Raw genomic sequence first — 17,632 nt, forward strand, 5'->3', positions numbered from 1 at the left:
CTCCTCAAGAAAGAGAGAGGCAGCTGAAACCGTTGTCTCTGCTCCTGCCTGCAAGGTGTCTCTTTTCTTATCAACCAGCACTCAGAGGAGCAATCCAGGGCAGCTGAATTATACTGGGTGCTGAGAGGTAGCCCTGATAAGGATTTAAAGGCACACTGTCAGGACAGTCACCAGCCTGCCTCGTTCTACCTGATTCAAATATCCAAAAGGGAAGATTTCCTTTAACCAAGGACAAAATGACTGAGCTAAAATCTTGGGGGCAGAGGAGCGACAGTAAGTTGACCTGCTGTGTGCGGTACCCAAGAAACTTTCTTTTTCATCCCTTTCTTTACATTTTTTTTTCCCTGTAGAGGTTGTGTTTTCTTTAAAAATGAGCTCTCATGTGCCTTCTCCAGTTGTAGCAAAAAGATTTGACATTCATGATATTTTAGTAGATGAATAATACACATATCCACATGAGTTTGCCTCCAGCATGAGCTAAGTGATTCTCTGCATGTTCTACTAAGTTGTATTTTCTTTTGTGGGCTGGTTTACTTCCCAAAGTTTTGTTTTTCTTGTGACTTATCCTATCACAGAGCAGAAACAGAGGAAAAAGATAGAGATGGATAGGTCTGACAGAGACTTGCTTTCATAGGTATCTGAGAAAGGGGGCTATCAGTTGCTGCGGGAGAGGCAGAAATGCCTTCTGCTCATGGGTGTGCAAACTTTTCATCTTTTCTGGTCTCTGCTGAGTAGAGTTGGGAGGAATCTCATTTGGTTTGTAACCCACACAAAAAACCTTTTTATGAGTTTGAAGATCTCCCCAGAGACTTTTTGCCCATTTCAGGGGTGTGTGTTTGTATATAAGATTTCTTTATGTGTGGTTTTGCTTTGTTTTGTTTTGTTGTGTTTTTTTTTAATCTCTTCGTTAAATAAGGAAATGTAAGAGTTTCGATTTGGCCATTTTTTCTGCCTTTTATTATGCGATGATGCCATCTTGTGGAAGTTGCTAAGAGCAAGAGTTGGAAACCACACCTAGAACATATATATATTTGCAAGTCCTGTCACTCAACAGGAGCAGGTTTGTCGGGTGGAAGAACCTGGAGGATCTGCCATCTACACTCACTGTGTTTCAGAAGTGCTCTAGTTTGGTCCTGTGGCTGCCCTTAGCAATTATCCTGCATATCTGAGACCATACCTTTACTGGAACAACTATCTCCTATTTCCATTTCAGCTGAGAGGAATCCAGTTCAAGTGCTCCTCAATCACCCACAGGGAAGTAACTGGAGGCATTAACTTTAAAAACATCTCAATTCCTCTCCTCATCCTTGTTTAGTCCTCACCTAGATTCACATGACAAAGTAGGCACACCCTTAAAGCCTTGATAAGAAGGTGAGATAGCAAGCCAAAGGGATTTTGTGGAGGCTCTGAGAAACTCTGGAAAGGATGTTCTTCTCTTGGTTAGTGTTGTTAGAGGATTGTGCTGCCCTCTTGTTCTGACTGGCAAGCTCCTCCTGGAGCCAGGAACAGGAAGCCACATTAAAGTTTTTCTCCATCTCTTGTCCCATTAGAAAAGTAGAACATTGCCTAGTTTACTAGACTGATACCAAGGCAGCCTCCAAGAGCTCGCTCACAGAAAAACCTGTGTCTGGTCCTGAGAGTTGAAACAAGGCTGATAAAGCTGGGGAACCGCCAGTGCTTTGGGGATCACAAAGCAAAAGAGGAGGAAGATGTTGCTGGAGCAAGATACAAGAAATGGGTGAGAATTGAATGCATGATTCAGTTATTCTAATGTTGTTAAGATTGAACCTATCCTGTTTTGACTTGGATCACAGACTTGGTTAATAGTTGCTGTCTTCCCCAAATACTTGTTTTCATAAAAAAAACAATTAAGCTGGTTCAGTAGCTTTCAAATGCCTTCTGCTCACTGAAAGAATACCTCTTCAAACGAAAAGGCTGTAATAGAGCAGTAAAGCCCTAAACTGACCCCATTTTATGTCGTTATGTACTGAATTTATTTATTACTCTGAGATTCAGCAAGCCAAAACCTTGTGATCTCCTAGTAAATACTATCCTACTCTTCTATTAATATATATCTAAGCAGGTCGACATATTAGTCTGATTTTGTTGAACTGCCTGTGTTTTTTAGTGGGAGCTCAAACCTTAAAGCAAGATGTTACTTTATTGAATTGCACACAACCTATTTGCTTGTCTAAACAAAGATGCTTAAAAGTATTTTAGGTTCTCATCATTCACTGCTTTCAGCACTTTCAATACCTAGGCAGTAAATTCGTATGTTGTTTTCTATAACATGTTTCACTTCTGGCCTGTCACTAGGTGAGTAAACTTTCATGGGTGTTTGCTTCTTGCTACTAATATTTTTAGGTAACAAAAAAACCCTTAGTTTCTTTTCTGCAAGCAGTGCATGGTCCGATGTGTTGATTTGCTAGCATGGGAGATTTTCTGTGCTTCTAACCCTAAATAACCTGGTGATGCCAAAGGCAATTTTTAACAAACAACAAAACAATCAGACTTACTGGACAAAAATTTCTTTATGATTTGATTCCCTCGAACCAAGAAAAAATAGCTAAATAAACTCCTTTACCTTGCTACTTGCATTCTAAAACTCCTGCTGTTAATTTTGATGCGTGTTTCACGTGGTGTGTGGAGTCACTAGAGTTAACTTTGCCCTGTGGAGTTTCTTGTGATTGTTGGCAAAGGGTGTTGCGGCATGTGAGGATTTAGCATAAGCTTAATTGATTGAGATCAGACAAGTTGTGGGAGTAGTTATCTCTCTGACTTTGGGTGTAGGCTGTGGTGTTTGACCAGAAAGGGCAATGAGGGGGAAAGAAAAGAAGAAAAATGCTTGTACTTGCTTTCAAAATGTAAATATCTAATTTAAACAGAGTATGGGAATGTAACAGGAAGGTTATCAGGGAAGGACTGATACAGGCTACCTACAGCAGCCAAAGAGGCTACTGCGGCAACAAGAAGTGGCTTGATTTACCCAATACCAGTAGAGTCAACACACAGACTGCTATGCTCTTTGATTAGATTAGGGCTGTGTCTAGATGCAAGTTCTAGCAGCAAATGGAAAAGTAACAGGGAGTGGTAGAAATAATTTGTCTGCAATACAATGGTTTTACAGCTGGCCCAGCAAACCCATATTCTCCTAAACAGGTTGCTTCTAGGTCAGGGTTGGCATTGCCTGTGGCTGTTCCCCACCAGGAGCTTGCATGTGGTCACTCTATTTTGGAGAGTGCTCGTCACTTATGAGGAATGAGAGCAGTGATGAGAATGTGATGCAGAAAGCTAAGGCACTCAAAACCTTCCTTCAGTCACTTTAAAATGCTTCATTGTTCCACTTATGAAACTTAATTTAACAAGCAATTAGGGCCACAAGCCAGAATGAGAAGAGAATGGTAAAAAATGCCTGGAAGATGTAAATGTATCTCGGTCCATAAGGCTGGATGTTGTCCTTCCTGGAGTGGGTAAGGATTTGAGGTGATCTTTGAGTTCATGGGATTTACCTTAATGGACTGGGGACAGGCTCTGTCCCTCTGCTCACCGGTCCCTAACAGGAAAAAAAGGAGGTTCAAGGGGATTGTAGATGAGTCAGTGTAACTTTGTTTGCTGGAAGAAATGAATTTGCTATATACTTTGCAAAAGTCTAGAGAGTAAGAAGATGGGAAAGAAACAGTTTTATCATGTTTGACTTGTATCAAACTGATCTATTTTTTCTGTATGAAGTTATAGTTGACTGAAGGAGAGAGCAGAAGATCCTTCACTTGAATTTTGATGGGGTTATGATGGTGTCCTAAGTGATACTCTTATAAAGGAAGCTCATGATCATAGTCTGCAATGTACAGTGAAGCTGGCTTACACTCCTCACAGAGTTTGAGTTGCAAGGGGGTGAAGCTGGATGGAGAAACTCAGGTGGGGAATCAGCCATACCCAGACAGGCCCTTAAAGTGTGCTGTGTGAGTGTCTGATCCCATCTCACTGCAGTCACGAGGTCTGAACCAGTGGCTTCTTAGTGCTTGGGTAACAAAAAAAAAAAAAAAAGTGGGGGATAGGTCCTGAAAGCCCTGCTAAAATCAAATTGAAAGTCTTGGCACCCGGAATTGGAGTTAGGGACCTTAATGCCAGAACTGGTTGTGACTGCAGACCTCTTGAGTTTTCTTATCTCTAGTGTGGGACAGCACCACAAGGGGTCACGTGTGGTTTGTATGGTTATATGACAGGGCAGGACCATGGCTATAATGTGTTTGGGCCTGAATGTGGTACTGCAGCTGAAAACAGTCCCAGCTGTGGCACAGCTCTATACTCTCTCATCTGCTCTGTGGTGCTACCAGCTAGGACCTGTTGATGAGTATGTTGCAGATGAAGCCATGGTGGCCCACCTGTTATTCCTTCAAAGACCCCACCTGCCTCTCCCTGCCTCAAAAACCCCTTGGTGTGTAACCCTGTGATGCCAGAGACCAAAAAGCCTCAGCCTGCAACCTCCATGGCCAACTGGTCTGTAGTCCTCCAGGAACAAGTCCTACTTGGGGTGGTGCTGTGGTTGGTGCAAGGCAGAGAATTACCACTTACTGACTGCCAGGACAAAGATGGCAAAGATACCAATCACCTGCCAGAGGCGCAGCCCCCAGATCACCACCGTCTCCGAAGTGACAGGGTCCGGTTTCTTTTTTGGGGGTTCTGTGGTGGCCTGGGAAAGAGGGAGAACAAAAAGAGAAAAACGTGGTTTAGGATTTTCAAGGCTCTCTAAAACAGTCAGAAGGATGCCAGTAGCATAGGAGATGGTGGACCCCAGTTTACTGGCCCCGCAGTTTGAAAATCTTTGAGGAATACAGACTTCACTGAAGAGCTTATATCTAAAGCTTTTTCTATGTTGAAATTTATCTGAAATATTGCCAGTTTTCATGTCTACAAAGCAAATCTTTTTGCTGTTATTTCTTAAAGTCTCAACTTTTTCTAAAAAGTCCATCTCCTGGGGTCAAGAGGAAACTTCTTAAATTTTGCATTCCTATCTTTAAAATGTATTTATAAGACTCAGCTGCAAAGTTAAACATGGCTTTTTTTTTTTTTTCTTTTTTGAAGAGACTTCTCCACAGGTTTCATTGCAGTGCTATCTGCTCTGCTAGGGCTAGATAAGATGGGAAGGAGGCAAAGAGTTAAATGTTGGAGTGCAGTGAGAGCCAGCTGCTCCCTAAAATTGGGGACCTGAGGGGGACAACAAACAGCAGGGCAGGGGTCTCACCAGCAAGACCCCATCCCACCATGCCCAAACAAGGGGAGAGGGACAAGCCCAGGGTAACAGTCAGGGTGAGCAGAGAGCCCAGGTCACCAGACATGCCCATAGTGATGGGGCAGGTTCAAGGGTCAGCAGAGCCCATGGCCAGACTGTAGTTCAGGCAGGGGGCAATCCCTGGAGCCTTGGCTTAATGCAGCTTCCACTGGACAGGGGTCAGCCCTTGTCTCACAGTTGGCCCCAGCAGCTCAACCTCCAGGAGAGTGATTTTCTGCCTTTCTCCTGAACCCTTGAGAAACATTGCAGAACAACTGCTAGATCAAACAGGACAGAAGTTCCTGCGTGTGAGACAGCAGTCAATGCTGACCTTTAAGGTTGGTCATTTCTTTTGATTTTTTTCATCATTCTATATTATGAACCTGCCAGTGGAACAGGAGAGCTGCTTCCCTGGATCAGGCTGGGATTTTGGCGTTGAAAGATACTGGGTCTGTTCCCCTTCTTGGTGCACATTCTCTTCCTGACCCCACACGGGTCCCTTTCTCTCTGCTTAGACTTCACAGGGTCTGAGAGGAGGGCTAGGGCGTAGTTTGCATTTGGTTCCTTCTCTACCTGCCTTCTTTAAACGTGTGGTAACTGCCACAGCCTACAGCTACCCCACTGTCTGAAGAAGCCATGCAGGAAGGGACCAGATAACTTGTCTACTCTGTCTTGGCCCCACTATAGCAGTTATATGGGTAAAGGACTTGTCTGTTGGGCAGAGATAGCCCTGGACAACACCTGTCCTGCAGGCAGGGATGACTCTGGGTTTGCTACCAAAAAAGATGTGGATCTTATCTCCAGCTGTCCTGCTGTGGAGCTCCTCCAGGCATGTACCTCTCTATGGCCTCGTGTTCAAGCTCTGAACATCCTTAACTTCCCTTTCTGCAGAGGCAATGCTCCTCTGGAGGGGGGGAGGACTTCTAAAATTGAGTAATATGCAGTTCTGTAGTGGTGTTTCTTGTTCCTTGGCTTTAAAGATGTGAGTGGGGGTAGGATTCAACCTTTTAAATGCGGGCATCTAGTCTTGTCTGAGGTGCTGTGGAGTATCCTTCATCTACCTACCCAGCAGGGCACATATCTTGCATTGTGTCATATGTACCAGGTCCCATACCCATGTCAGATACTGTAGGACATGTCAAGTGGCACTAGACTTCATAGAAATTTCATAGCAGTGTCCTCATCACCTATGGATATGAGAAAAAAATCAGGAAATCTCATATCTACACCTTGCACTGTGTAGAGCGCCCAGTGTCTCAGTTTCCCAACTGGTAGCACAGGAACATTGCCGCTTCTTTACTTTTGCCTTGAGATATTTTGAAGGGAAATACCACGTGGATTTGATACAGGGACAGATACAGGGGCCTGTAAGTTCAAAAAGGACACTTGATTTAAGTCCCGTTGTCACCAGGGAATGAGGAGTTGATGGACCCTAGCACAATATGCAGGTAGTAATTCCCAAACAACATATTTGCTAGTTGTCAAAACAGCAAAGATGAATTTGAGATGGCTATTTAAATTGCATTTAAGCACTGGGGATTCAATCCCGTTGCTTTAACTCTGTAAAGTCAGTGTCACAAAACACACATGGCAGATTTCATGAAATACAAGGAAAAATGGTTCAAAATGGGTCACTCTGGTCTAGAGGCTCCAATTTTGTAGCCAGAGCTCTGATTCCTACAGCTCCAACAGTATGAGAGATTCAGAGCAGAAAGCAGAATATACTGTAGGGAGGCTAAACAACGCAGACAACATCAATGAGTTGAAATGAAAGCTTAGACCAGGGATCTGATTGGTTTTTTTATATATATATATATATATATAAAAAAACAGTAATGACCAAACAGATCTTTGCAATAAAGAATTTGGGTAACCTGTATTTCCTGAGAGCCCTTGTGTTCCTTGAGAACACATTAAATGCATAGAGACAATCCAGTTGTACTGGGAGTCCAGGAGGAAAGTCCTGGCTTTTCTCACTTTTGCCTTCACGAGAATAAACCACAAGGCTGCCTGCCATTTCATTTCTTTTTATGTTGTACCTTGCAAGTTCCTTTTGTATTTTCATGCATATATGCATACATTTATAGTGAATTCGAAAATAATTTAAGTAGGAGACATGATGTCAAATGCTTATGTTCCTTAAAATACCCTTATTTTTACCGTTAAGTGCACCTTTCCTAGCTATAAGTGTACTTTTTCTTTCAATTTGTATTTGGTTTGGGGAAGTAAATTTTTTTAGTGGTGTTCTCCATTAAACAGAAGTCTTGAAATTAATTAGTAATTAATTGAAATTAAACGTAAAAAAAGAACTGAGAGAGTTCTGGTATTTTTCTTCATTTGCTAATAGTACCTTTTCTAAGCAGTCTTGCTTCTGTATTTTGAGTCACTAATGACAAGTTTGACTAAAGAAACCTCCTCTTAAATTCTTTTGTAGAGGTTGTATTAAGCCTGACTGTCATGCAGGATAACTTAACTTAATCAGTTAAGTTATTCAGGCTAGCAAGAAGGTCTTTGAATTAAATTCTATGGCTTGTACTGTACCAAAGGTCAGAAAAGATGTGATAATGTCCTGTGTAGTGCATGCCTACAAATAAAGGGGATTCGGGTAAAGAGGGGAGTGTGTCTGATGAACACAAACAGCGCTCTCGTTTCCAGATCCTGAGAAGGCTCAAAAAAAGAAGCGTAAGGGGGGGATTAGAAAACAGGTGAAAAAATTGAATAATAATAATGAGAGCCTTATCTTGTGAAGATGACGTGAGCATTCCTTATGTGGTTTAGCGGTGATTTGGTGACTACTACAATGAGGTGAATTGTAACCTCAACTCCTTTGGCTATTGAGTAGATCTTCAATATCTATGGCAGAGTCTAGATCAAATAGCCTTATAGATACCTGCCTTTGGTAGAAGTAACTTCTCTGGAGTGACCATTTAGATGGAAACAGGACAAGGACCTCATGGCTAAACGTTGGACAAATAAGGAACCTAAGTCTCGTTGTGGAGTCAGTCCTTAGTTCTTGTTCACCTCAGTTCCCCATCTCTGAAATGGGGTTGAACATGTTTCACAGGTGTTTTAGGAGGACAAACATTAGTCATGAAACAGGTTGTCTGGACCAACTCCTATGGCCCCAGTGCAGTGACAATATGGTAGGGTCATATACACCAACAAGCAGCATTTATTCTCTTGGCTTATGGCTTAGAAAATTAGAGGTTAACAATCCCTCACTGCTAATGAACTTCACATTATGATGGGTTGTGGTGCAGAAAATCAGAGTTAAAACCTGTCAGTGACCTTTCAGAAGGACTGTTAGCAAAACATCTTCATTGCCTTGTATCTGAATGTAGGACCTGATCTGCATTGGCAATAGCCTTTTGATAGAAGCTGAATACACTTCATTTCTAAAAGAAATATCTCCTAAACAGGCACATATGATTCCCTGCAGTGCCTTTCCCTTCTCAGCCCATGAAAGTGCTGTTAAAACCCAGCTGTAATGGATACCAAAGAGTGAATTGGAGCTGGAGCTGCTTTCCAATTACTTGCCTATTTGTGCAATACAAACCATATTTTAGTCTCTTCCTAATGAAGGATGCTTCCCGCCGTGTCTGGAGTGCTTTGTCTCCCAGGGGCACCCTATTCAGAATCCATCTGCGGTGAATAGCATTGTTGTCTGAGTTGGTTGCTTCCAATGTGTCTTGGCTACTCAGCACCACCCGGCCACAGCTCATTGCAATTTGTGATGGCCACCTTTCTCCCCTAGAGCAGGGACTGGCCATGGGGCACCCAGTGCTCAAACCCCAGAATTGCTACAGGTGAACTAAGGGAGAAAGAAAGTCTGGTCAGAGTGGTGCGGTCTTGTGGAGGCATCTGGGACAATCAAAGAGGTACGAATCTGTGACACTGCACCAAAAGATCTCCCTTTTCTACTCCTTACGAAGCATCCATTGACAAAGAAAAGAAATTGAAGAAGCTACAGTAGACAGCAGCCCTACTGTCAGGGGAGGCATCAGCGCACCGTTTTAAGTTCAGAAAACTTTGTCTAGTTAGAGGTGCTGACCCCAGAGTTCTAAGTTTACTTCCTGCCTTGGATTCAGCTTTCTTTCCTTGCTACCTATACTGGAGTTAACTTCTAGGGTATCTCAATCTGATTCACAGGAGACACTTCATTTGCAGTAGTTGGCAAGACTTTACCATTTTGTGAAGCTCAGCTTTCCAAAGGATGAATCTTTTCCTCCAGACTTGCCTCTGATGGGCAACAAAGAAAGGGAGACAAATATAAAGATGAAAACTGGCGAGAAAAGGAAATTGTGGGGCTTCTGCTGGGACTCTGCATATCTGGGTAAGCCTTAAGTGCACAAGAAGAAGGGAAAAGAGATGAACAGGGACATGATTGGTGTTAGTCCTGCTATGGTTATATCGGATGGAAGTAGAGGTGAAGGGTTAGCTCTGTAGATGGCTGGAGGTTTAAGGCTGACTGTAGCTGTTGCTCTAGATTGTTTTAGAAGGAAGTCCTCAAAGGACCTAATGATGTGCAGGGAAGGGAGTTGCATCTCTGGAGGTTATCATGTATGTACAGCCTGCTCAGCTGAGCCTTGCACATTGCCAATGGTTGGTCCTTCCATCTGCCTCACTGCAGCATTTGCAGGCCTGTGTTGCACACAGCAAGACAACACTCCATGCTTTCTTGACTATGGTGGGACACTCGGCCTGAGTGGTGGTCTGCTGCAAAAAGTCCCAAGACAAGAGAGGGGCTGTAGCATTACTTTACATCCAAGAAGTGTGTTTTCTCATGTGCTCAGAAGAGACACGTGCTTGTGGGCATATTGCCCATCTACAGCTGTGGAGAGAAACCCCTTGTGGGTCGTGTAACCTGGTTCCCTGTCTCATGACTAGCTCATGCACCAGAACCTGATGATCTTCAGCAGGTTGTTTTACATTACCATTAATAACTAATCAGCAATAATCATAAATAACATCCTCAAAGAATCCAGAATAAAATAAAGAGAATGCAAATTGCAGATATGAAGGTGAGGGAAAAAGAACCCACCTTCGGATGGTTGGAAGTGATGCTACTGGTTTTCTACAGCACACGCAGAGTTACCAGAGATCCTTGCTGCTTTTGCCTGCTGGAATTTCCAGTGTTAGTCTCTTTGCTCTGGGGATCTCAAAGCACTTGATGCATCATCTTTGTTCAACAGAAGTAATATTCCCAGTACAGAGTGGAGTAGTTGAGAAGAGCAATTAAAAAATATTCTCAAGATCACAGCATTCTCAAGATCAATCAATAGGTCTGAAATGGATTGTAGGATCCTCCTCTAACTGCTGCACAATTTATGTAGAAACCTTCACAGAGATGGAACAAGTAGCAGGTGTTATTTTGATGTTTAAATGTTCTACAGTTTAAGTCATGAAGGAATGATAAACAAGCTCATTGACTAGTGAAAGATGGGGAAGATAAAAATAGGCAGAAAGGTAAGGGGTGTGCTGACATACTGGGTGCTACAGCAATTGTTGCCTCAATAGGAGGACAGCCTGAGACTCTGCATCACTGTGGATGCACGTGCTCACGGTCAGTAGCAGGACGGTAGTGATTGGAACGTTTGCTACCAGTTTATGGACAATTCTGGAGTAATTTCTGGATGAAGAACAGCATAACCTTAAACAAGGCTGAACTTAAATTGGAGGGAAGAAACAACAAGGTTAAAGATCTCTTCCACTTCTCTTGGTTTCACAAAAGCTCTTGATGTGAACCAGTATGTAAAGTAGCAAAATATATTGCATATTTAAGAGAAGAGTGCAAAGGGAAAAAGCATGAAGCAAGACTGCTGCAGAATCATGACCATTCATGTGGATAGTTTGATTTAGTCACTGTAACTTTTCCTCATATTCTTAGAGTGAGTGTTCAATGCTAGGGCTGAAGTATGCAGTGAAATTACTGTGGTGTAATGGTCAAGCTACCACAGCTTAGCAAACTATCACATATAAGCTGATCTATGGCTGTGTGTGCGCACTGGGATGCGTTAGCAGATGCCTAAGTTTGCATTACTCCACATGCTGACCAGACAATGCGTCCAAACTTCACAGGGTGAAAGGTGCAACGCTAGCCCACATCTGGTCCTGTTAGCTTTTGGAGATGACATGTACGGTGGTGGTGGGAAAAAACATCTTAATGAAACTAATTCTTAGTAGCTTCAAGAAATTGTAACTGCTGATTTGTGCTCAGCAATAAATGTCAAGGTTTGGAGCTGTTGATTTCTGCATGGGAATAAATGTCAAGATTTGGAGTTACTGATTTGTGCTTGGCAATAAATGTCAAGATAACAGAATGACTGGATCGGGGACAAAAGGAAAAGATGCAAGGAGGTGAAATGCAGCAAAGATTAAACTGGGACAAGGCGATTCTTATGCAGCCCTGGGCGGGGGGTGGGGGGGAACCCAAGTAGTTCCATCAAGGGTGAACTTGTGCCCTTGGCCACCAGTGGGGTCCAGAAGTGCAAGATGGACAGATGAATGAAGAGGTTGTGTTTGGTATAAAGACTAACAGCATTACTTTATCTATGCAAAGCAGTTGCGCTAAACAAAAGACTCCAGAAGACTGGAGGCAGTGAAGAAGACTTCTGCAAAAGATATCGGGCTTCAGAGGAGTCACCTTTAGATGAAGGAAGCTGTTAAGAACACAGAAAATGTAAGCAAGAAGCAGCATTAGCAACACTCGGGTAATAATTCAACAGGAAAAGACTCTTGAAGGCAAGCAGATGAGAAAATATCAAGAAAAATTTGCAAAGACACCTGAGGTTATCCTCACAACAATGTTGCTACCACTTAGTTGTCTGGGCAGTGCCTATAGGTATATGAAGAAGTTGGGCCTCCAGGAGGAAACAGAACTAATCAGAAAGGAATAATCAGGAGGCTCTGGGCTGAAAGATTGTATAATCATGTTATATAAAAGAGGAACTTATGGCTTAGTTTAGTAGCCTAAACTTAAATTTAAAGGCGATGATGTAGGTCTTGGTAAATTGTCCAGGTAATGTTTATGGAAGACCTGCACCCTCTGGAGCGGCAGCTGGAAAACAGGCGGAGTACAGCACAGTGCCTCAAATAAGATTAGCCTGCTATGTTTAGGAAAGCGAATCCAACTCCTAGCCAATACCAATAATGAATATTGTCAGCAAAGGTGGAGTGCTGACTGGGGTATCTCTTGCAGGCCAGTGGAATAGATCCTTAGCCTCTGACTGCACTGACTACATCTCCCATGGAAGCTGAGGCACCCAGATCACTTGTTGATACAACTACTGTAGAAATGTTTTTGTATCTTAAACTTCAGGCTAAATCTCTCCCTCTAAAGAAAATGCATCTATCCTTACTTAGGTGCTTAAATAATGTGTGGTACAAGTAATTAAGCCTAAGCTAGTTATTCCAGGGTTATTTATGTCCGAGAGAAAGCGGCAGTTACTCAGGGCTACTCATCCCATTGAGGGAACTAATCTAGCGCTGATGAATACATGATTATTTCTCTTCAGTGATTATTAGTGGAGCCTACAGTGACTAGCTCAGATCTGGGTTTCCAGGTTCTAGATACCCAATTTAGAGCAGGTAAATCCTGCCCTTGACATCCAATTCTTTGCTTGATCTCTGGGAGTAGGAGCAGCGAGGAGAGACAAGGGGATTTTTGGGGTGTCCTAGGGATTAAGTGGTTTCCCTGGCAGGAGCCTGGAACAGGGGCTCGTGGCCCATTACTGTCTCACGCTTTGGGTTTCCAATGCCTCAGACCCTGGAGAGCTGGTTTTGAGGGGCGGATCTAAAGTAGGAGCCAAGGCTGGACTATGTTGATGATACCCTGGCTTCTCTTTTGCTGTATTACCCACCATGGCAGGCTCTCCTACCTGAGGAGGCACAACATCTGCTTCCAGTGAAGACAGAACTATGTCAAAGACTTGGTCCCCAAGCCCTCTTGGATGGCATGTCCCAGGTGTGGTAGAGCCCAGGCAGGTGTCCCCCATCCCAGCAAGTCTCAGAGTTTCACTGTGTGCACCTTTGCAGCTTCTCCAATTGTCCAGCAAGGGCTGGGAGGAGGAAAAACTACTCCGTAAGGAGCTGGATCTGAGCTTACATTGGACACTCAGGGCTGTAAAACATCTACTAAACCCCAAAATACTAAATAATTTCCAGGCGAGTTGCATTTTTGGGTCAGAACAGTTTGACACTGGTTCTTCTAACTAAAATAAATAAATAAATCATGATTGCTTTGTTTCTGATTCATTTCAGGCAGGCAGAAACTGTCAGTGGTGCTGGTGGGGGAAGCAGAGGTATTATCCCCAGTGGAAAAGGAGATAGCTGCTAGAGACAGGAGTGTTATGTGCTTCATTAAGCAACAAAGAAGAAAAATTGTAAAAGGCACTGCTTTTCAAGGTCTCCCCTTTTTTTTTTTTTTTTTTTTTTTTTTTTTTTTTTTAAAAAAAAATGCCCCTTCTAATTAGGCTTGACTGGTGTTTTGCCTGCAGCATGGCTGGGCCTTGAAAAACTAACAATGTTTATTCCTAATTGCATTTGATTACACATATCTAAAGGCCACAGATGGTTTGGGCGGACTGAGCTTCAAATAAATGCACCTGTGCACTCTCTCCCTTCCCCTCCTTCCAAGTAACAAGGAGGAGATGGACAATCTGACAATGGACCCCCATGCAGGAAAAACTTATCTAGTGAGGCCATCAAAATCCTCTGCAGTGGCAGTGAAACCCTGGCAGAGTCCAGATGCAGCACTTAAAATACAGTAACGATAATTGATCTGTGGCTTCACAGGTCAAGGGCCGATGTAATAGGATTATGCATTTAGAAAAAAAAAAAAAGAAGACCGATCATAATGACTGAATTTATGTTTGATAGCTGATAAATCTAGTAATTAACATTAAATTATGATGTAGATATAACTGGTCGTGAGCTTGCTTGTGTCAGGGCTGCTCCTGGGCTGGCCAAAGGGAGCCTCTCGTGGTCTCAGACGTCCAGCCTCCCTAGTTCCCAATGGGAAGCTCATTTTTTTTTTTTTTTTTTTTTTCCTACCTGGACCAGTTCATGGTCCTGTGAACAACAGTTTCAGTTTGAACCCTGATGCCTCTTTTCATCTGAGAATGGCAGCAGTCACACAACAGCCTCTTTAGCATAGCTGTAGCATTTAGGATAATTGTTTATTAGCAATTTATTAGTTGTTTATAGATGCAGTCTCTCTGCAAATAATGAAAATGCTCTGAGAGCATGTCTAAATTTTTCCTTAACATTTGTGTGGGTTTGTGTCTGGGTGGGTCCAGTGACTTTGTATGCTGTATAGTCTCTGACCCTCTCTTGAGCCTCTCTCCTCAGACAGACCATGACAAGGAATTTTACAGAAAATGGATTTTGTAATTTTCTTTAATATTTTGAATACAGCTGACCCAAAATACTGGTATCTTCCTTAAAGATGCCATTCTTGAAGCTAACACTTACCTGAAACAATCGTGTGTGTCGCTTGTGTATGTCCTCCTGAACTATTGTTTTCTTGATTGTTCTTTTTATTGTCAGCTATTGAGTTAAATCTATGCATCCACATGGGAAATCAACCTCAGGAGAACACTATAACTACTCAGTAATTTTACCTGCCTTCATTTAAACTACAGTCACACATGAGTATTTTTAGATTATTGCATACAGCACCTCATCCATCACATTCACTTGGAGGCTACAAAAGAGGGTTACAGTCCCTTGAGCTCATCTATATAGAGTTAAGTGTGGTATAATCTGAGCTCCACTTAACACCCTGCACAGCAAATATATCATTTGTCTATGTGGCAATTTGAAAGTGGAAGGTCTTGTAAAACATCTGAAAGCCTTTAATTAACCCTCTTTTTTTTTTTTTTTTTTTAAATGGCCTTCAATTTATCTTGCAGGGATCTTCTCATCCTACTCCATCAGGACCTGCCTTTGCTCCACTGAAGCTTTTCATAACTAGTGAAAAACAATAGCAGTTTTGTTTTGTGTTTTTTTTTTTTTTCTTACTCTAAAATCTGTTCAGCTTTTCCAAGGAGTCCAAGCTAGAATTGGCAGGAGACCAGAAGCATCTTTATTTTAATTTCTATCTTAGGAGAGAGAAGTGGCACGTCTTTCTGGTCTGATAAAGCTTCTGAAGAGTTTTTTCATGTGCCTTCCTAAGACAGAGTTTAATCTCCTGAATAGGAAGCTCCAAACTCCAATCCAGAGACCAAGAGCTTAATAAAGGTCTGACAGATGCATAATTGACTCAAGGGGAGCATTGACTAACCACATGCTACTTCCCAAACACCTGATTCCTTCCCATCCCAGGATCCAACTTCATACCTGGTCTAAGTCTTTTAAGAGCTGACCTGATGCACGTTATCCTGATGAGGTCATCCTGATTGTTTTCTCCATGAGGAATGCAACATATCTGGGGCCAGAGCACCCTGTGATAACCCATGACACTGATGGGCCTGAATTCTGCCAAAACAAGGTGGACCTTTCCTATAAAACAGTGGTGTCCAGTTTTCAGACTATTTATTTTTTTATATTTGTTTTTGTCTAGCCTGATTCTCTCCTTTAGGTACCTGCAGATAGACATAAAGGTTTATAACAAAGGAGAAAACCCAGGTAAATCAAATGAGGTCTGAGAAAACCTTGGGATAGGAATGAGAAGATAATTACATCAATATGGAACTCAATAATGAACCATATGACTGGCAAAATGTAGTCTATTCCAGCTGGTTTATCAGTCCTTAGTATCAATAAAGTGGGTCAAATAAGCATAGAGATTTCCCTGTGCTTTCCTAAAGCAAAGTCCTAATGGATTTTCTGTTATGCTGCAGAGTAGACTATTCCTTAAGCTGATTATGAAATAGTCATAAAATATTGTGGTGCTAACTTTCAGCCCTGGCCCAAAAGAGGGACAAATCTAAGAAGCGATGGGGTTTATATTGACCTTTAGAAGAGCTTATTTCTGATCTAGAGGCACTGCAAATGTTGATATTCCTCCCTCCCTAACTTGTCCTATTTCCAGAGCACCCCTTGGGCATGTCGAAGGTCTGATGGGCAAAAGCAGCAGCAGTGCCATGAACTGTGCCATCGCCTTGTCCCTCCTTCCCTGTGTAAACTACCTGCTTCTTGAAATGCATTCTTTATCCTAACTGGGGCTCTTGCAGAAATTATGGGGAAGGTGTAAAGCTGAGGAATGGGCCAGTGTTATATGTATCTCATGTAATGGGTATATTTTATTGGAGCTGAATGTGTTGTCCGAGCAATCCTGTGCAAGGAGGGTAAAAAAGCCAAAGCCGTGCTCTCTTGTTCTTCAGTCTTCTTGGTGTTAGAGCATTGGTGTGATGCTGGAAAAGAGCCTTTTCCCATTCTTCTAGGTTTTTATCCAGCACCTACTGATGTCTGAGCACATGAATGCATTTTAAATGTTGGAGGCACTGAGGGTGCCTAGGCTATGTGGGGGTGTATCTTCACAAACTTGTACAAATTACAGTTGAATTTGGGCAAGGGGCTCCTGGGAAAGAATCCACACCTCCAGGTGAAGTGCAAGATATCCCTCTGCAAATGCACCTTCCAGGAGGGCTCCTGGTGCATTGAATAGGGCAGTGCCCAGGGCAGCCCATGGAGCTAATTCCGGGTTTACCCAGTGCCAGTGTAGCTTGCTCATCCTTGGACAGTTAATTTTCAACCTGAGGGGCTGAGAATTCTTCCAAAAGGCCTATGAGAGAGGAAAGCTTTTTGTCAAAGCAATTAAACTCAATATTCAGCAGCTTTTAGTGCCTCTTTGCTCCCAAGTGGAAAGTGCACATGAATCTGCACATTTGAAAACACTTAAACATTATTAAACAAGAATATCGTCTCGTTTCTTTACTTCTCCTTACTGTGTGGGGTTTTTTTTTGGTTTTTGGTGGGTGGTTTTTGGGCGTTTTTTTTGAGCTCATTGAAATGCTCTGATGTCCAGCCCCTTTGACCTTCTCTCTATTTGCTTAGGTGGGCTGGCTTAGCATAAATTGAATTATTGAGGATAACTGCATTGTATAATTACTTGAAGTAAAAAGTCCTTGCAGAGCTTTGGAGCAGCCTGTAATTCATGCGCTTTTAGAAATACAGAAGCTGACTGTTCTTCTAATCTTGTTTTTGGATAACTGGTAGTTAAACTGCCATAGAACTTGTGTTTCTAGATGAGATTTGTTCCATCTGATGTGCTATAAGAAGTAGACAAGTTTTTGAGAAAGTCTGGTATAAGTAAAGCAGACCATGAAATTACACCTGTTTTATAAAAATTTTTGTAGTTTTGCCATTTATCTTCATTTTGCTTTGGCATGAGGACAATTCCCGTAAAGTGTGCATCTACAA

General features: G+C 42.4%; 1 protein-coding gene across 1 annotated transcript in view; it reads right to left on the reverse strand.

Moving 5' to 3' along the window:
- TMIE (transmembrane inner ear) overlaps positions 1 to 17,632 on the reverse strand; it is a 37,761-nt gene that overhangs the window by 17,866 nt on the left and 2,263 nt on the right. The window contains exon 2 of the mRNA XM_074573395.1: positions 4,573 to 4,690. Coding sequence (XP_074429496.1) covers positions 4,573 to 4,690 — 118 coding nt within the window. The remainder of the gene's footprint in view (positions 1 to 4,572; positions 4,691 to 17,632) is intronic.

The sequence above is a fragment of the Larus michahellis genome, chromosome 2 (genome assembly GCF_964199755.1).
Source record: "Larus michahellis chromosome 2, bLarMic1.1, whole genome shotgun sequence".
In the NCBI taxonomy this organism is placed as follows: Eukaryota; Metazoa; Chordata; class Aves; order Charadriiformes; family Laridae; genus Larus; species Larus michahellis.